The sequence below is a fragment of the Lithobates pipiens genome, unplaced genomic scaffold (genome assembly GCF_037356315.1).
Source record: "Lithobates pipiens isolate NorthernLeopardFrog02 unplaced genomic scaffold, aLitPip1_a1.2 Scaffold_8, whole genome shotgun sequence".
Lineage (NCBI taxonomy): Eukaryota > Metazoa > Chordata > Amphibia > Anura > Ranidae > Lithobates > Lithobates pipiens.
The window spans coordinates 667,776,611-667,798,003 of record NW_027507903.1 but is presented as its reverse complement, the minus strand read 5'-3'; the positions used below and the strand labels follow the sequence as shown (position 1 = coordinate 667,798,003).

Here is a 21,393-nt window from a genome sequence, read left to right as displayed (position 1 = left end):
CGCTATTCTTTCCTATGATACCACTAATGGGGCACTATTCCTTCCTATAATACCACTAATGGGGCGCTATTCCTTCCTATGATACCACTAATGGGGCGCTATTCCTTCCTATGATACTACTAATGGGGCGCTATTCCTTCCTATGACACCACTAATGGGGCACTATTCTTTCCTATGATACCACTAATGGGGCACTATTCCTTCCTATAATACCACTAATGGGGCGCTATCCCTTCCTATGATACTACTAATGGGGCACTATTCCTTCCTATGATACTACTAATGGAGCACTATTCCTTCCTATGATACCACTAATGGGGCGCTATTCCTTCCTATGACACCACTAATGGAGCACTATTCCTTCCTATGATACCACTAATGAGGCACTATTCCTTCCTATGATACCACTAATGGGGCGCTATTCCTTCCTATGACACCACTAATGGGTCACTATTCCTTCCTATGATACCACTAATGGGGCGCTATTCCTTGCTATGATACGAATAATGGGGCGCTATTCCTTTCTATGATACCACTAACGGGGCGCTATTCCTTCTTATGATACCATTAATGGGGCACTATTCCTTCCTATGATACCAATAATGGGGCACTATTCCTTCCTATGATACCACTAATGGGGCACTATTCCTTCCTATGATACCACTAATGGGGCACTATTCCTTCCTATGATACCACTAATGGGGCACTATTCCTTCCTATGATACCACTAATGGGGCGCTATTCCTTCCTATGATACCACTAACGGGGCGGTATTCCATCCTATGATACCACTAATGGGGCACTATTCCTTCCTATGATACCAATAATGGGGCACTATTCCTTCCTATGATACCAATAATGGGGCACTATTCCTTCCTATGATACCACTAATGGGGCACTATTCCTTCCTATGATACCACTAATGGGGCGCTATTCCTTCCTATGATACCACTAACGGGGCGGTATTCCATCCTATGATACCACTAATGGGGCACTATTCCATCCTATGATACCACTAATGGGGCACTATTCCTTCCTATGATACCAATAATGGGGCACTATTCCTTCCTATGATACCAATGATGGGGAAGTAATAACAGAAGTTTACTTCCACTGATACTAAGTAGACATGTGCAATTCGCGTAGTTCCGAATTCGTTTTTTAACAAATTTTGACAAAGTCGCTAATTCTGAAATTTCCGAATATTCCATTTATCGAATTTCAGAATTTTGAATTTTCAAAAATTCAAAGTTTTGAAATTTGGGAATTTGGGAAATTCGAAATTTCAGACATTTAAAATTTTCTAATTTTCAAATTTCCAAAGTTTTCGGAAATTTGAAAATTCAAAATGAGGAAAGTCAAATTTATCCGAAGTTACGGATTATCTGAAATAACGAATGCCACATCTAAATGAATGGAACGTCACAATCTAATAATAATAAATTATAATAAAAAGGTTTTATTATTATTATTATTGTTATTATTAATTTGTTTCATTCCATTTGTTTAGACGCGGCATTCATTATTTCGGATAATTCGTAAATTCAGATAAATTTGTATTCGTTACATTCACATACAGCCAAATTTGAAAAGAAATTCCAATACCTATAATTTAAAAGTTAGTTATTATTTCAAATTTTACTGATTTTCTTTCTTTCAGATTTTCGGATTTTATCATTTTTGAATTTTCGAATTCCGAAAATCCGAGAATTCGGAAATTTGAAAATTCGAATTTTCGGATTTAGGAATTCTCAAATTTTCCAATTTCCAAAAAAAGCAAAAAAAACAAATAAAAACGAAAATTAAAAAAAAAATGTCAGTGCAAATGTCTAATACTAGGAACATTTCCACTCCTGTTGGCCAAAGTCTGGCCCTCCTATAGAGTCTGAAGGACAATAAACCGGTCCCTTGTTTAGAATGTTTAGAGACCCCTGTGATATGATGGATGAATGTTTTTACCCCCCCCCCTCCCCCCACATTCAGAACTTTTTATAATTTATCAAGGTTAAACCTCATTTGCCATGAAGTTGCCCAACCAGTCAATGCACCCAAGACATCGTACAAGAATTGTAATTTACTACATCGATGAGTGAACATCGTCATTGGTTTCCCTTTATTTTAAATAACAAACATAAATAACCTACAGCTTTTCTAAATCACTCACAAATAAACAGCAAGTTGATCGTTTGAGATTGGAAAAAAAGGGTTGAAAAATATACAAAAAGTAAAAAAAAAGACACAAATGGAAACAATTTAAAAAAACATAACAGAAAAAGTTATCTTTTTTTTTTCTTTTTTTTTTTTTTAATGGTGGAGCTCTGATCTATGTTGGTTTGTCCTCCCAAAAAAGGTGTTACAGAGGTTGGTATCCGGCAGATCTGTGGCGTAATTTACGAGCAATCACGTACGCAGCCACCACAGCGATGATCAGCACCACGAGGACGATCCCCACCACGATCGGCACCGTCTTATTGTGAGAGGGGGAAGAGGAGCAGTTCATCTCTGCAAGGGAAAAAGAGACGTACTGTTACATCTTTTCACAACTTTGTAACATTCTTCATCGCTCCATAATACATTGGGGGGGGGGGGGGGGGGTGGAAATAATGATTTGATCCCCTGCAGGTTTTATAAATTTGCTCACTTACAGAGAAATTAAGGGTCTATCATTTTTTATCATAGATGCATTTTAAATGATAGCGACAGAACATCAACCAAAAATCCAGAAAAAATAAAAATAAAGCAAATGCTATAAATTAAGTTGCAGTGCAGTGAGTAAAATAAGTATTTGATCCTCAAGCAAAACATGACTTAGTAGTTGGTGGAGAAACCCTTGTTGACAAGCACAGAGGTCAGACCTTTCTTGTAGTTGGTGACCAGTAGGGATGAGCTTAATGCCACGTACACACGACCGGACTTTCCGGCAGACTAGGTCTGACGGAATCAGTCCGTCGGACAATCCAATCGTGTGTGTGTGGGCTAATTAGATCGGTTTTCATTAAAAAAATCCGACCAAATCTGCCCGACAGACGAAATTCCTATCGGGAAAACCGTTCGTCTGTATGTTAGTCCGACGGACCAAATATGACGCAAAGGGAAGCTATTGGCTACTGGCCATTGAACTTCCTTTTTTAGTCCCGTCGTACGTCATCACATTCAAAATGAATGGACTTTCGAACGGACTTAGTCCATTCGCATGTGGCCAAGTCCGTTCGTTCGGAAAGTCTGTCGGAACTCCGCTGAAAAGTCAGTCTGGAAGACCGTCGGACCTAGTGTGCCGGAAAGTCTGGTCGTGTGTACGCATTACACAAACAACCCCCCCCCCCCCGGTTCGATTCGCACCAAAACTTGCGAACAGCCCAAAAAATTTGTGCGCATGCCTATGGGACACAAACATGAAAAAATCAAAAGTGCTAATTTTAAAGGCTTATATGCAAGATATTGTGTTTGGGGACCCGGGTCCTCCCCAGGTGACATGTATCAATGCAAAAAAAAACTGACGCTTTTTCGGGAGCAGTGATTTTAATAATGCTTAAAGTGAAAACAATAAAAATGAAATATTCCTTTAAATATCGTGTCTGAGGGGTGTCCTTGGTCTGCTTGTAAATTAGCACATCTTTCCCATGTTTAGAACAATACCACAGCAAAATTACATTTCTAAAGGAAAAAATGTAATTTAAAACTGCTTGCGGCTGTAATGAATTGTCAGGTCTCGACAATATAGATAAAAAATCATTGGAAAAAAAAGAGCATGGGGTCCTCCCCAGTCCATTACTAGGCCCTTTGGGCCTGCTGTGAATATTAAGGAGAACCCTGGACCAAAATTTAAAAAAAAATGCGTGGGAGTCCCCCCAAAATCCATACCAGGCCCTTCAGTTCTGGCATGGATTTTAAAGGGAACCCGAGTCAAAAATTTTAAAAAAATTGAGTGGGGGTCCTCTCCAAAATCGATACCAGACCCTTATCCGAGCACGCAACCTGGCAGGCCCCCTCCTGAACCATACCAGGCTACATCCCCCCCAACATGGGAGGGTGTTTTGGGGTCCCCCCCCAAAGCACAAATTTAACGAATATAACTAAACAAAATTAATTAATTAACAAATTAAAACTAAACACATTTTTTTCCTTTTGCACATGTCTAATTGTGTCTCTATCATTGAAAATACATCTATGATAAAAATGATAGATCCTTAATTTCTTTGTAAGTGGGCAAACTTACAAAATCTGCAGGGGATTAAATAATAATTCTCCCCACTGTACATATTGCAAAATTGGCAGTTCTGAGTAATATGGGTGAATGAAAAATGGCATTTTCTATTTCAATTTAATTAAACTCATTTAGTATATACCACAACAAGAGAAGAGGGGAAACTTCCAATAGGGACACCTGTTCAGGTGACAGCTGTCCAAGAGGGGATTTCCCCTCACTTCATAGAGCTTTCCCTAGAGGGGTCACCAGCAGAAAGGACATCCCGTTTCCTCTATATAGATCTTTATATCACTAGAGGGATCACCAGCAGGAGTAAGGAGGTCCTGATTCCTCTATATAGATCTTGATATCACTAGAGGGGTCACCAGCATGAAGAAGGAGGTTCTGATTCCTCTATATAGATCTTTATATCACTAGAGAGATCACCAGCAGGAGGAAGGAGTTCCTGATTCCTCTATAAAGATCTTGATATCACAAGAGGGATCACCAGCATGAAGGAGGAGGTCCTGATTGCTCTATATAGTTCTTTATATCACTAGAGGCGTCACCAGCGGGAAGAAGGAGGTCCTGATTCCTCTATATAGATCTTTATATCACTAGAGGGATCACCAGTGGGAGGAAGGAGGTCCTGATTCCTCTATATAGATCTTTATATCACTAGAGGGGTCACCAGCATGAAGAAGGAGGTCCGGATTCCTCTATATAGATCTTTATATCACTAGAGGGATCACCAGCAGCAGGAAGAAGGTCCTGATTCCTCTATATAGATCTTTATATCACTAGAGGGATCACCAGCAGGAGTAAGGAGGTCCTGATTCCTCTATATAGATCTTTATATCACTAGAGAGGTCACCAGCATGAAGAAGGAGGTCCGGATTCCTCTATATAGATCTTTATATCACTAGAGGGATCACCAGCAGCAGGAAGAAGGTCCTGATTCCTCTATATAGATCTTTATATCACTAGAGGGATCACCAGCAGGAGTAAGGAGGTCCTGATTCCTCTATATAGATCTTGATATCACTAGAGGGGTCACCAGCATGAAGAAGGAGGTTCTGATTCCTCTATATAGATCTTTATATCACTAGAGGGGTCACCAGCAGGAGGAAGGAGGTCATAATTCCTCTATATAGATCTTGATATCACTAGAGGGGTCACCAGCATGAAGAAGGAGGTTCTGATTCCTCTATATAGATCTTTATATCACTAGAGGGATCACCAGCAGGAGGAAGGAGTTCCTGATTCCTCTATAAAGATCTTGATATCACTAGAGGGATCACCAGCATGAAGGAGGAGGTCCTGATTGCTCTATATAGTTCTTTATATCACTAGAGGGGTCACCAGCGGGAAGAAGGAGGTCCTGATTCCTCTATATAGATCTTTATATCACTAGAGAGGTCACCAGCATGAATAAGGAGGTCCTGATTCCTCTATATAGATCTTTATATCACTAGAGGGATCACCATCTGGAGGAAGGAGGTCTTGATTCCTCTATATATATATATATATATATATATATATATATATATATATATATATATATCTTTATATCACTAAAGGGACCACCAGCAGGTGGAAGGAGGTCTTGATACCTCTATTTAGATCTTTAGCTTTCACTAGAGAAGTGAGCAATGCATAATCTACCTCTGGTCCATAAATAGCAACGGAATCACACCGTGTTGGTGACCATGGTCCATTGAGAATATGCTAGTTCCCTTTTCTATAGGTAGGAGAGGAAATGTGTGGTGAGAAGAAAGAACTATTCAAATTACAAACCATTGTGAGCAGTAGTGCAGGTTGTTCCCTCTCTCTTTCACATTTAAATTAAATTCAAATAGGCTTTATATCCCTGAACGAAGTCTTGTCTTTGTAGCCAAGCAATACACTGAGAAGCTGGTGCATCCCAAAGATCAAACACAAGCGAAGTAACTTGGTATATGCAGTTTAGTGTAGTGAAGGATGTAAAGACTTGTGCATTGGAGAGAAACAACCTCACAACAAACAGATGGCCCAACATAAAAGAGTAAATTTACAGGACAGAATTTGGCAGTCTTCATACACCTTAAAGAGACCCCATCACCAGATAATTCATCAAAATCTTTCCATAATATTCTATGTGCATTTAACATATTCATGTGATTTACCTGTAAATCCGCCTTTGTATGGACATCCATAAGCCCTGAGACCCTGCTGGGTGCCGCCATCTTGGATGTGATATCAGCAGCCCCGGCAGACTCAGGGCGGTTACTCGAGTGACACTCTAGTTCCCTCTTTGCTTCTCCCTTAGCAGCTGCATAAAAGGTTATGTAGGGAAGTGAGGGGGGGGGGGGGGGGGGCAGAGGAACTGGGCTAAGATAGACAGTAATTAGACCAGCCTTTCTCAACACCACAGAGGAACCCTTGAAATAGTTCTCTGGTCTCGGAGAACCCCTGCTAAAAATGAGAAATCTACAACTTATGATACATTAGTGTGATGGTCAGTGGGAAGAATGGTCCTTACACTTGTGGTCATTGGGAAGAATTACCTCCTTACAGAGAGCTAAAAAGGTCAGTGGTGTCAGTGGGAACTTCTTCTGAGATGCAGAAATTGCCCAATGCTGAAGGAACCCCTAGCAACTTTTGGAGGAACTTTAAATTGAGAATCACTGAATTAGACACTTGCAGAAATGGAGAGGGCTATGACATGCAAGGAGGGTGGGGGATGTGCTTGAGAATTGACTCTTCCTGGAGTAGTCACATTTTCTACCAAGGCATATTGCAAATGAATAAAACATCTTACATGGAAAGGAAAAAATTTAGTAAGCATTCAATATGCTTGATTTTCCTATGTCTTTACCCATTTTTTTGTTTTTTGATGGTGACAAAGTCTCTTTAAGAATAACAGTCATTCTTTGGAGGACAGTGAGGTCTGGTCACAGCAACCCTGGAATTTGGGAAAGCAAATTTCCACTGCCACTATTTCACTTTAAAGCTGGCCATACACTAAAATGTCCTACTCAAAGCACTAGAAAATCGAATGAGTGCAATAGGACAGTGCCTAAGAAAATCTACTCAGTGTACTGGGGCAGCACCTAAGAGAGAATCTACTCAGTGTACTGGGACGGTGCCTAAGAGAGAATCTACTCAGTGTACTGGGACGGTGCCTAAGAGAGAATCTACTCAGTGTACTGGGACAGCACATAAGAGAAAATCTACTCAATGTACTGGGATGGTGCCTAAGAGAGAATCTACTCAGTGTACTGGGACAGCACATAAGAGAAAATCTACTCAATGTACTGGGACAGCGCATAACAGAAAATCTACTCAGTGTACTGGGACAGTGCCTAAGAAAATCTACTCAGTGTACTGGGACAGTGTCCAAGAAAATCTACTCAGTGTACTGGGACAGTGCCTAAGGGAAAATATACTCAGTGTACTGGGACAGTGCCTAAGAAAATCTACTCAGTGTACTGGGACAGTGCCTAAGAACATCTACTCAGTGTACTGGGACAGTATCTAAGAAAATCTACTCAGTGTACTGGGACAGTGCCTAAGAAAATCTACTCAGTGTACTGGGACAGTGCCTAAGAAAATCTACTCAGTGTACTGGGACAGTGCCTAAGAACATCTACTCAGTGTACTGGGACAGTGTCTAAGAAAATCTACTCAGTGTACTGGGACAGTGCCTAAGAAAATCTACTCAGTGTACTGGGACAGTGCCTAAGAGAAAATTTACTCAGTGTACTGGGACAGTGCCTAAGAAAATCTACTCAGTGTACTGGGACAGTGCCTAAGAAAATCTACTCATTGTACTGGGACAGTGCCTAAGAGAATCTACTCATTGTACTGGGACAGTGCCTAAGAGAATCTACTCATTGTACTGGGACAGTGCCTAAGAGAAAATCTACTCAGTGTACTGGGACAGTGCCTAAGAAAATCTACTCATTGTACTGGGACAGTGCCTAAGAGAATCTACTCATTGTACTGGGACAGTGCCTAAGAGAAAATCTACTCAGTGTACTGGGACAGCACCTAAGAGAGAATCTACCAATGTACTGGGACAGTGCCTAAGAGAGAATCTACTCATTGTACTGGGACAGAGCATAAGAGAGAATCTATTCATTGTACTGGGACAGTGCCTAAGAAAATCCACTCAATGTACTGGGACAGCACCAAAGAGAAAATCTACTCAGTGTACTGGGACAGTGCCTAAGGGAAAATCTACTCAGTGTACTGGGACAGTGCCTAAGAGAAAATCCACTCTGTGTCCTCAGACAGCACTTAAAGCTCACCACACACATTACAATCTGACAGTTCAATATTAGATCAACCTACTGTGTAGTACAAGGGCCAGCCAGGCAAACAGTATTTTTTAAGAGGAGAGGTCAGAAGTTGTAGACCATGTTGTTCTCTTAGAACAAGTTTCCTCTGGAGGGTTTGGTCATTAGCTAAACATGCAGATAACACACTTATCAATATTATCTTCCCAGCAAAACTTACCTGGTCCGAAATTTCCACCTTTCAGTTCAAAGGCCTGAGCCTTGACATCCTTTAATGCAAGTTTCACACTGGAAGAAACCTCCAAGTCCACCTCTTTACAGGTAAAAGAATGCCCAAGTGGGGTAACCATCCCATTTAGAGATACATTCGCTCCTTTAGAGGTCCTCCCTGTGAAGGAAAAAAAAAGAGAGCGTATGTCTAAGTATGACTGCAGAGGTCAGTAAGGCAAATGATGTTGGGGGCTGGTATCCAAGGAACCGAGGTTGGACATGGATAAAAACTAGTATACAAAGTGAACAGTACTACTGTATACCTGCCTAGACTGATATAAAGAAAGTACAGTGGCCATCACCCATATCACAACCCACTAGACCTTTCCATCAAGATCAATAACACAACTATCAGTCCCTCCCATAATGCTAGGTGTAATCCTAGACTCTGACCTCTCCTTCCGACCCCACATCCAATCATTGTCAACATCTTGCCACTTTGACCTCTAACATTTCCAAAAAAATAAATGCCCCTTCTTAGCCAATGATACCACCAAGCAACTAATTCAGGCCCTTTTTGTCTATTGCAACTCCTTCTACATTGGAATATCTCTACACAGGCATGTCCCCTTCAGTCTCTCATGAATGCCACTACCAGACTCACCCACCTTACCAACCGCTCATTGTCCATTACGCCTCTTTGCCAGTCCCTCCACTGGCTTCCAATCACCCAACAAATAAAATTCAAACCACTAACAACATACAAAGGCATCAATAACCCTGTCCCAAGCTACATCACTAACCTTATCTCAGAATATCACTCAAATTTTCTTTGCTCCTCACAGGACCCCCTGCTCCCTATGTCCTTCTTCACTTTCTCCCATGCTTGCCTCCAGGACTTCTCCAGAACCTTTTCCCTCCTCTGGAACGCCCTACTCCAATCTGTCCGGCTATCTCCCACTCTGTCCACCTTTGGACAATCCCTGAAAGCTCAGAGAAACCTATCCCACCTCTACCTAGCAACTGAAGTTTTACCTTCTCCATCAACTTAACTCCAAACAGTTAACACCTTCCTGTATAACTAATCTGTCGCTTTTAGATTGTTAGCTCTCATTGTCAGGGCCCTCCTAACCCTCATGTCTCGATGTTTGTGGTAATTTTACTGACTCCTCTTATATATAAATCCTATATAATATTATTAATAATAAAACACAAGTAGGGCAACAAGGAAACGAGTCGTAATCCAGCCTGCATTGAAAAGAAGGGTCATTACACTAGAAGCCAAACACAAGGACTAGTAAAACTAGAGAAAGACTGGATACAATATTGTTGGGCTAAGGGGTTTGCTTTATCTAGAGCAGTGTTTCTCAACTCCAGTCCTCCAGAAAGACTGGAGACCAGAACCACTGCTCCCTGGGACAGGAGGTGGTCCAGGACAGTCTGTAAATATGGTTGTTCTCAACTCCAGTCCTCAAGGCGCCCCAACTAATCATGTTTTTCAGGATTTCCATTATTTTGCACAGGTGATTTAATCAGTTTCGCTGCCTTAGCAATTACCACAGCCGTTTCATCTGAGGGAAATCCTAAAAACATGACCTGTTGGGGCACCTTGAGGACTGGAGTTGAGGAAGACTGGTCTAGAGTGAACACTGAAGACCAGAACCACTGCTCCCTGGGACAGGAGGTGGTCCAGGACAGTCTGTAAATATGGTTGTTCTCAACTCCAGTCCTCCAGAAACACTGGAGACCAGAACCACTGCTCCCAGGGACAGGAGGTGGTCCAGGACAGTCTGTAAATATGGTTGTTCTCAACTCCAGTCCTCAAGGCACCCCAACAGGTCATGTTTTTAGGATCACCATTATTTTGCACAGGTGATTTGATCAGTTTAGCTTCCTTAGCAATTACCACAGCCGTTTCATCTGAGGGAACTCCTGAAAACATGACCTGTTTGGGCGCCTTGAGGACTGGAGTTGAGAAACATTGGTCTTGAGTGAGTACTGGTTGTAACCAGGTCCAGCATACAAAGATGGTCATAGGTGATAATGGGCCACAACTATACAGTGTAGAGCAGAAACTACTAGGACACAAGGGGGTTGATTTACTAAAACTCTAGGCTGCACAATCTGGTGCAGCTGTACATGGAAGCCAATTAGCTTCTAACTTCAGCTTGTTCAGTTAAGTTTTGACAAAAAGCTGCACCAGATTTTTCACTCTCTAGCTTTAGTAAATCAACCCCAAGGATATAATGGCGAGCAAGGGTTAGGATGGGTACGCAATGAACCAGTGCTGCACAAGGGTAAAATCTGTAGTTGTGCAGCAATTATTGGAATTAGCTAGGGGAAGCTATACAAGTCAACAACTGTGAAAATTACTCCAGGTGTTAAGAGAATATACAATACTGAGTATAACTAGAACAAGTACAGAAGTATACAGTGCTGAGCTTAAATGGTCAGTTCACCCAAAAATGATACAGACGGAGCCTGGTGGGAAAAGTTATCATCTGGCTTCTTATATGTCTTGGCCCTTGTACACGCGGTCAGAGATTCCGACGGAATGTGTCCTATCGGACCGTTTTGTCAGATATTCCGACTGTGTGTGGTCTGCATCGGACTGTTTCCGTCGGAATATCCAACGGACCAACTTTTCCAACTTGCCGGTAAAATTTTCCGACAAAATGCTCCGATCGGACATACTCTGATCATGTGTAGCCTACTCCGACGGACAAAGTGCCAGGCATGCTCAGATCAAATTCCTAGACCAAAGCTATTGGCTACTAGCCTGAACGTAGTCCCGTTGTAACTAAATACCATCATCACGTTATGTACAATCGGATTTTCTGACAACTTAGTCCGACTGTGTGTATGCAACATCACTTCCGGACCTCTTCTGGAATTAATCCGTCGGAATTACTCCAACGGATTTGGTTGTCGGAATCTCCGACCGTGTGTACAAGGGCTTAGACCCTCTAGTGGCAAGATCTCCCTCCCATATTTCTCAACTCCTCTTCTGTCCTTCTGGGAGTTCTGGGTGTTCCTTGTGCTATGTTGTGTGTTCTAGCTTCTCCTCTTCTATTGTAGGTAATGTCAAATAAAAAAAATATATATAAAAAACTAGAAAGGATGGTGAGAGCTCCTCATAATAGCCCTAGCAGAGTCAGGGGCTCAGCACAGAGATCTCACCAACAAAGTCCCCCCAAAAATAGAAGAAACCATGAAAAGAGGCCAACTTTCCAGCATTTCCCATTCATTAAAATGTCAGTTTTGGAAGGTGTGACCTTTAAAATAACACATTTGCATACAGCGCTAACCAAGGTTTGATTTTGTTGCTATTGTATTCTAGAAGTTTGAAGTTGTTTTTGGTGTATTACCTTCATGAACGGTAACATTGATGACCTCCAAATAAAACGAACTTTTCTTCTTGTCCTTCAAAAAAAGAGTGAAAAATATTCCATAAATATAATTTTTACAAAACACCAAACTGTCTATCTTATCCTTTCTGATAGCCGCTCTCTTATTAGAAAATGCTTTCCGTGATAGCTACAACAGGCTACCTGCTGGATAGCCTGTGACTCCTCACCACCATCTCCCATATACCAATGTAGCGGTACCCCCTGCTGAGTGATGTGGCCCACCTTTCAACCTGGCATTCACTTCCACATATTCCAAGACAATGAACAAGTCCATCAGCTTTGGGTTTTTTTTCTATTTTTTGTTTTTTTGAGGGATTAGAACTTGGATGGGGTTAAGGAATTCATAGGATGCCCAGGAAAAAAAAGATTCTTGCATGGTATGGGACAATTCAGGTATTCTCCTTCTGCACAGCACTTACTGCAGACTATCTCTCCTTCTCCCTCCAGCACAGTTCTTCAGGCACAGCTAGAACATGGTTAGGCCTGGCATTGGTTTCAGCCAGACCTTAGCAGAAGTGCCTTATTACAGGCAGGGACCAAGGGCCACTATTGTGTAGCAAATTAAAGTTCTGATGCTAGATGCCCTCGTTGGTGGACTTCTGCTCCCAGTCAGTCCTCTTTAGACTCCAACAGTTCTCCTGGCCGCCACTGCCTACTTTTACTGCCCATGAAACCTTAATGGCTCTACATCCATCTCAGATTGCATCCTCCCAATCTGCTCCGACATGCCTCCCCAGTGTCCCTGGATGTGTGTCACTCACCAACACCTGGTGGATCCCTCCTGTAGACTTGCCCCGCAGTCTTTCCCACTGTCCTCTCCTGCTCCTGTTCAGGACCTCCTTAAGTTGTGTGTGGGTTCCTGTTCAGCTCCTAGACCCTGGCTCAAGGTCACCTCCCTCAGACTGGGGAGCTTCCTCAAAGGCCCAGATAAACTAATACTTCATTTCCAGTTCTTCCACCCAAACAACACCTCCCCAGCTGGGCTGACTCTAGGTATTTAAGAAGGCCTCCCCCCTGCCAATCCAGGTTGGGGATTGGTCAGAGCTCCTTAGAACACCCTAGACAGCTCCACTCTTCTCCCCCAGCTTCCTTCTAGAGGCTTCTAGAAGCAGAAGGAAGGTAACCGAAAAGGTGAAGCTAGCTGTGAGTCACCAGCCTACTCTAGGCCACTCCCAGCCCACAGATCAAAACAAACAGGCCTAGTTTTTGGCTAGGCCTGCTTCAATTTACCTGCATGACAAAGGAAAATCTTACTCTAGCACCTACCTAAGGTAAAGGGTGTTACACCTGTTATAACTCACCACCCAATAGACTCAGTTCAATGGGTACTCTCGTATTTATGTATCTTTATTGCAATACTCCAAGGGTTAAAAGCATTTAAAAGTCTCACCATCCAATCTTCATCCTCCATACCTTTTTGAATGTCAGGGAAAGACTTCCTTTTGGAAAGGTCAATATCAGTTCTGCTGTGTCAGGACTACAACTCCCATTGGCCTTTGTGGTCGGAGGTGATGGGATGGTGTACTGAAGAAGAGAAGAAACACAGGGATCAGTGCAAGTTAACCTAACTGACTTATGTATCTATCCTGAAACTCAAGACTGGCACATACATTCAGCAAAATTGTGATGTCTATTTATGGAATGTTTTAGTATTTGGTAGGACCCTTCCTACAGCTATGACTATGATAAGTATGATAACTATAACTATGCATGGGCGTAGATCATTTTTTTTCCCTGTGGGTGGGTGTTCAGCCTTGGGTACCCAGGTGACATAACATACTGATGAGGCAGTGGGCCATGGGGCCGCTGCCGCCCCCCTTACCTCCTCAGTAAATGTCAAGCTTAAACTCTCACAAAAGTCCCTCCCTCTTGACATCCCCTCTGAAGGACTCTCACAGCTGAAAGTCTACACTAGCCTAGCTTCTGCAAAGTTGATGGATGCTCGGAGGGGGGGGGGGGGGGTGGTTGGTCCCCCTTGACTCCCCCCTTATCTACGCCTCTGTAACTATGACCATGTGTATGCTCCATCGGAATTTAGCTGTCCGAATTTCCGACAGCCAAAAATTGATAGCATGTTCTCAATTTTCTCGACGGAAGAACTTTCTATCGGTAATTCCGATCGTGTGTATGCAATTCCGACATGTCAAAAATCACGCATGCTCAGATTCAACTATGAGACAGAAGCTATTGGCTACTGGATATTGAACTTCCTTTTTCTAGTCACGTCATACGTGTTGTACATTACCGCGTTATAAACGATCGGAATTTGATGTGATCACGTGTAGGCAAGACAGCTTGAGCCGAATTCCGTCGGAATTCTGTCGGGAAAACCATCAGAGATTTTTCCGACGAGAATTCCGATCGTGTGTACGTGGCATGGGATGATAAGAGCTTGGGAAGCATAATTTTTTCAACCAATTATAATATCAGGCTGTTTTAAAATACAGTATATGGTGCTGCCCTTTGTTGACAGTCCTGGATGGGACCATAGGATGTCATATAGTCATTGATCTGGTAATCAAAGGTCTTGACAGGACAAGCTAAATCAATCATCTTTGGCTTTCAAGGATTATATTTGATCCACTGACTCTCATAGCAGATGATAGCAGAAAAAGATCAACTGGTCCTAGAAATCTGTTTTTTCTTGCCTTCTGTTGGTGGTCATGTGACTGCTCACGTCCCTTTTCTTCCCCCAGCTCTGACGGTGGGAGTCGGAAGAAAAGACACTTGGGGGGCTACCGCCAATGTCACAGGTCCCAAAAAATCTTTCACTCCATAGAGGCCGGTGAAATATCTTCCAGTAGCAATCTGAATTCGGAACTACAGACATATTGAGCATCGCAATGGCATCCCATAGGTCAGACGGATCTAATCCTCTGCCTAGCATGGTCAGTTACAGTACAAACAGGAAGGGGTTCCTTCAGAGGAGGACTGCAAGGATCAACGGTGCTGTATTTTCTGGCTTTTTCAACTCTTAGGAACATTACAGAGAATGCGATGGGCTTAAAAAGAGGCCAATGCCGAAGTATGATATGCCTTTGGTTCCAAATACAGATCACTGCTGGAGGACACTCGAGTCCTCAACTTTGATTTCAAGGTTCAGATACACTTTACCTTCACTAAAGCCTTGTACACACGGTCGGACATTCCGACCACAAAATCTGACGGATTTTTTACGACGGATTTTGGCTGAAACCTGTGTTGCATATACACGGTCGCGCAAATTTGTCGGAAAATCCGATCGTTCTGAACGCGGTGACATAGAACACGTACTATGGGACTATAAAGATCTCTTCATTTATTTATTCTGAGCATGCTTGGCACTTTGTCCATTGGAACTGTCTACACACGATCGGAATTTATGTGATTGAATTTTGTTGTGGGAAAATTTTATATCCAGCTCTCAAACTTTGTGCGTCGGAAAATCCGACGGAAAAAGTCAGATGGAACCCACACACAGTCGGATTTTCCGACAACACAATGCGATCGCACATTTTCCGGGCGGAAAATCCGACCGTGTGTACAGGGCATTACTGTTAACTGACTCACTGCCTCTGCTGGAAGTCTATTCCAAGCATCAACTACACTTTCTGTAAAATAATCACCTCTGCGTTTTTTTAAATTTTTTGCGCTATAAACAAAAAAAAAAGACAGGCAATTTTGAAAAAAATAAACAAAAAAAAACAATATTTTTAACTTCCTGCTGTAAAACAGATCTACAAAAAAAAATCTTCATAAATGTAATATTTTTTAGTAAAAAATCCCAATAAGCGTATATCGATTGGTTTCCGCAAAAGTTATACTAAACTATGGGATATTTTTATTAATTTATTTATTTTATACTAGTAACGGCGGTGATCAGCGACTAGATTGCGATATTGAAAATTGAAATACAAGTTATCTCCTCTATAAGGGGGACTTTCAAGCAGGGTGAGTGGCCAATGAAATATAAGGCATATAGTAAAAAATATAATTCTAATAATAATAGTAAAATATATATGGGCACTTACAAATTAAAGTAGACAATACAATCCTAAATATACATGTTTACAGGAAACTGGAGCAACACATTGTACATATTGTTTGTTCATATAACTGATGCATGTCACATTAATTCCGCTACGCTGTACAACACTGCGGCAGATATATGTACCCAACGCGTTTTGAGACTTTTCACTATGTGTTCCTTTTCTCTTCCTCAGGGGTAGGGGGAGATTGCGATATTGCAGCAGACATTCTGACACTTTTGACACTTTTGGGGGGACCAGTGACACAAATACAGTGATCAGTGCTAAAAATATGCACTGTCACTGTACTAATGACAGTGGCTGGGAAGGGGTTAACATCAGGGGCAATCAAAGGGTTAACTGTGTGCCTAGCCAGTGTTTTACTAAACTGTGGGAGGGGCTATTACTAGGGGAAGACATAGATCCTAGTTCCTGCTTTTGCGGAGACACAGGACCCATGCCTTCCCTCCTGTCAGATCGCCGCTCTGCCTCTCCCCTGGATGATCGGTGGGTGCCTGCGGACATCAAGTCTGTGATACGCACTGTTGGGCACCTGCTGTGTAAAATCACAGCAAGAGCGAGCCGGCACGCATGCGCGCCCACTACCCGGAAGAGCCTTATCACGAATATATACTTGATCCGGTGCAGAGGTGCCTCCCTCTAGCAGTAAAACTGCTATAGGGCGGACCTTAAGTGGTTAAAGTGTAACCGAACCCAAAAATGTGTTATATATTGCAGCTTACCCATCTTTACAGTCACTGGCTACCATAGTTCTTATTCAAACTATGAACAATATTGGTATAGAAAATACCGGCCTGTTGATCTCACTAGAAATACAATGCCCTTGTCGCTTCCTGTAAGATGACCTGGAAGAAAAAAAATGACTACTGTGCAAACTACTACTAACCCCATTAGCCCACATGCCATGGAGATGAACAAAGGAAGACATGTTTCACTTGCGGCCTGGGTTAAAACCAGGGACATTGCCTGATGAAAATACAAAAACTCAAAACAAGGAAATCAACGCACCTAAGGAATGGTAGAATGCAGTATAATACATTTTTATTTTTGAGTTTAAATACTTTGGGCTCCTCCAGTCTCTCCTAATATGTTTCTTCCCTAAAGCCATCCAGAGATGGAGCAAAATGGCTCCATTCCCCTATCAACACATTGATAGGGGAATCAAGCCATTTTGTCCCTTGACCTTTGTCCCTTTTGACCCATTGTCCATTCTCAACAGCCTGCAGAACCGGCCGAGACTTGAACTGTCTATGGCCGGCTTTAATGGGTTTCAGGAGAGAAAAATTGCTTGTCAAAGGCAGTGTTGATGGAGGAGCCATTTTGGTCTCCAGCTTCTTCCTCCTGCTGGTGACCCCTCTAGTGATATGAAGATCTGTATAGAGGAATCAGGACCTCCTTCTTCTTACTGGTGATCCCTCTAGTGATATCAAGATCTATATAGAGGAATTGGGACCTCCTTCTGGAATCAGGACCTCCTTCCTCCTGCTTGTGACCCCTTGTGATCCTTCTGATGGTGACTCCTCTAGTGATGTAAAGATCTATATAGAGGAATTGGGACTTTCTTCCTCCTGCCGTTGACCCCTCTAGTGATATAAAGATCTATATATAGGAATTGGGACCTTCTTCCTCCTGCCGGTGATCCCTCTAGTGATATCAAGATCTATATAGAGGAATTGGGACCTCCTTCTGGAATCAGGACCTCCTTCCTCCTGCTTGTGACCCCTCTAGTGATATAAAGATCTATATAGAGGAATCGGGACCTCCTTCCTCCTGATGGTGACCCCCTCTAGTAATGTAAAGATCTATATAGAGGAATCGGGACTTTCTTCTTCCTGCCGTTGACCCCTCTAGTGATATAAAGATCTATATATAGGAATTGGGACCTTCTTCCTCCTGCCGGTGATCCCTCTAGTGATATAAAGATCTATATAGAGGAATCTGGACCTCCTTCCCCCTGCTGGTGACCCCTCTAGTGATATAAAGATCTATATAGAGGAATCGGGACCTCCTTCCTCCTAAAGGTGACCCCCTCTAGTGATGTAAAGATCTATATAGAGGAATCGGGTCCTCCTTCCTTCTGATGGTGACTCCTCTAGTGATGTAAAGATCTATATAGAGGAATTGGGACTTTCTTCCTCCTGCCGTTGACCCCTCTAGTGATATAAAGATCTATATAGAGGAATTGGGACCTCCTTCCGGAATCAGGACCTCCTTCCTCCTGCTTGTGACCCCTCTAGTGATATAAAGATCTATATAGAGGAATCAGGACCTCCTTCCTCCTGCTGGTGACCCCTCTAGTGATATAAAGATCTATATAGAGGAATTGGGACCTCCTGCTTGTGACCCCTCTAGTGATATAAAGATATATATAGAGGAATTTGGGCCTCCTTCCTCCAGATGGCGACCCCTCTAGTGACACAAAGCTCTATATAGAGTAATCAGGACCTCCTTCCTCCTGCTGGTGATCCCTTTAGTGATATAAAGATCTATATAGAGTAATCAGGGCCTTCTTCCTCCTGCTGGTGACCCCTCTAGTGATATAAAGATCTATATACAGGAATCAGGGCCTCATTCCTCCAGATGGTCACTCCTCTAGTGATATAAAGATCTATATAGAGGAATCGGGACCTCCTTCCCTCAGATGGTGACCCCTCTAGTGGTATAAAGATCTATATAGAGGAATCAGGACTTCCTTCCCTTCCGTTGGTGACCCCTCTGGTTTTGCACCCCACAGTTTGATTTCCCTGCTGTCTGACAATATTGTTTGCTCATTGTGCAATCATATGGAATGAGCACCCCCCAAAATTTTCCTTAGTTCTTAGTAATACTGTTCCCCAAATATTGTACTCTACGAGATCACCTTCTAGATTGTGCCCAGGGTTTTTGCTAAATTACTCAGCTATGACCAGTAACTTACATTTGGAAACGTAGTGTTCAATGTCAACACAAAGACAGCCTTTATCCTTAGACAAACTTCGGATGTACTATTCACAAAATACTCTGTGGGAGGCGGTAGAGGGGAAGGTGTGGTATGAGAGGGAGTAGTTTGGTTAGTATGTGGTGTAGTGTGGTTGCTAGGTGAAGTCGTAGATGCTTCAGTTGTATGATTGGTGTGTGCCGATGTGTGTGGAGCAGTGGTGTGATTGGTGTGTGCCGATGTGTGTGGAGCAGTGGTGTGATTGGTGTGTGCTGATGTGTGTGGAGCAGTGGTGTGATTGGTGTGTGCTGATGTGTGTGGGGTAGTTGTATAGTTAGTATGTGTGGTTGGATCTGCTGTAGTTGTATGATTGGTATGTGCCGTAGTGGGCGATTCAGTTGTATGATTGGTATGGGCCGTTGTGGGTGGTTCAGTTGTATGATTGGTATGGGCCGTTGTGGGTGGTTCAGTTGTATGATTGGTATGGGCCGTTGTGGGTGGTTCAGTTGTATGATTGGTATGGGCCGTTGTGGGTGGTTCAGTTGTATGATTGGTATGGGCCGTTGTGGGTGGTTCAGTTGTATGATTGGTATGGGCCGTTGTTGGGGCAGTTGTAGTGTGGCTTGTAAGTAGTGTGGAATGTGTTGTTGTTTGGTGTGTAGTAGTCTTTTTTGGACAATTGACACACTGCGGAGTTGTTGTAATCTGCATAGTAGCCGATGTTGGTCTGACAGCTTGATTGTCACCGAAGCACTCTGTAATAAAAACACAAAATGAAGACAGTTGAGTGACATCATAATGACAGCTATGGCATATTAGGTTTTTGCTGAATATAGCAACAGTCGATACTGTAGATCACGTTTCATGCATAATGAACGTAGACAAGTTATCACACAAATTTTTGAGCCATTTTTCCTTTGAGAAGAACGAGAGACTGCAGAAACTGCATGTAAAAATAGTGACAGAACTGTAATTGAAATGATCCATTCACATCACAACCATCTGACCGTAAAGTAAGAAGAAAAGATCTAAAAAATCTTGCCAATTTCCAGAAATGGTGCCCAGCGCTGGCATGGTACAAATCTGAAAAGATCAACCCAGAATCAAGAAAAGCTTGGAGTCTGATGTCTATGATGGACCCATCCTTTATGGAGGATTGGGCTACCTCCAGGCCCCCCTGCCCCTTATCTAATAGAATATGGAGACTCTCATAAATTTAGAAGGGTTAGGATCAGCAATGTAAGTAACTCAGTTAAAATAAACGGAGTTACTTAACGCAGTTACTTTAGAGGGTAAAGAGTAATCTGATTACTCTTCCCCTCATGGTAACGCCGTTCCCATTACTTGGTCGACGTTACCGCAATTACATCCTGTCTGGACCGCCCCATCCCGCCCTGCCTATCCAGAGAGAGAGAGAATGTAGGGAGGCGGGGCGGACACTGAAAAATGAAGTCAGCTGACCAGCTTAATTTTGAACGTGACTCCAGGTAGACGGGACTAGCGAAGGAAGTGAAAGTCGCCACCTCCATCAGTGAGATTGACACCTCGTGAGCACCGTTGCCTGGTATGGATTTAAAGGGGAACCCCTACGCCAAAAAAACGGCGTGGGGGTCCCCCCAAAGTCCATAGCAGACCCTTATCCGAGCATGCAGCCCAGCCGGTCAGGAAAGGGGGTGGGGACGAGCGAGCTCCCCCCACCTCCTGAACCGTACCAGGCCGCGTGCCCTCAACATGGGGGGTTGCTTTGGGGAAGGGGCCGCCATCCGGGGGTCTTCTTCTGACTTCAGGGTCTTGCCCCGCTCTTCGCTTCTTCTGCCGGGCCTCCGCTATCTTCTTACAGCTCTTTTACCAGTGTTGGTCCGGTCTTGTCGCTGTCGCTTTTGCTGTTGCTGTTGCTGTTGCCGGCGCCTTCTTCCTTCCGATGTTGACACAATGCTCTCTCCGGCCGTAATGGCAGGGACGTGTTGTGCTGCAACTTATATAGGCATAAGGGGCGGGGTCACCATCCCCGGGACTGTGACATCATAAGGGGTGTGGTCACCATGTGACATCACCCGGTGACCCCACCCCTTCTGCATATATTTAGTCACTGCACAACGCATCCCTGTCATTACGGCTGGAGAGAGTGTCGTGGAAGAAGAAGAAGGCGACAGCAACAAGCGACAAGACCGGGCCAATGCTAGTAAAAGAGCTGCAAGAAGATAGCGGAGGCCCAGCAGAAGAAGCGAAGAGTGGGACAAGACCCCCGAAGTCGGAAGAAGACCCCCGGAAGGCGACAAAGGAGAAAGCCAGGCTCCTCCGCTAGTAAAAGAGCTAGCGGTAAAAGAGCAGAAGATAGCGGAGGAGCCCGGCGAGAAGACCC

The 21,393-nt window shown here is 43.2% G+C and overlaps 1 protein-coding gene across 1 annotated transcript in view; it reads right to left on the bottom strand.

Moving 5' to 3' along the window:
- Positions 1-2,085: 2,085 nt before the first annotated feature.
- The window catches only part of LOC143961909 (uncharacterized), a 34,881-nt gene continuing 15,573 nt past the window's right edge, over positions 2,086-21,393 (bottom strand). The window contains exons 2-6 of the mRNA XM_077471243.1: positions 19,032-19,786; positions 13,500-13,610; positions 12,045-12,099; positions 8,687-8,854; positions 2,086-2,502 (exon numbers count right to left, since the gene is read on the bottom strand). Of these exons, the coding sequence (XP_077327369.1) occupies positions 2,354-2,502; positions 8,687-8,854; positions 12,045-12,099; positions 13,500-13,610; positions 19,032-19,786 (1,238 nt within the window). The 3' untranslated portion in view covers positions 2,086-2,353. The remainder of the gene's footprint in view (positions 2,503-8,686; positions 8,855-12,044; positions 12,100-13,499; positions 13,611-19,031; positions 19,787-21,393) is intronic.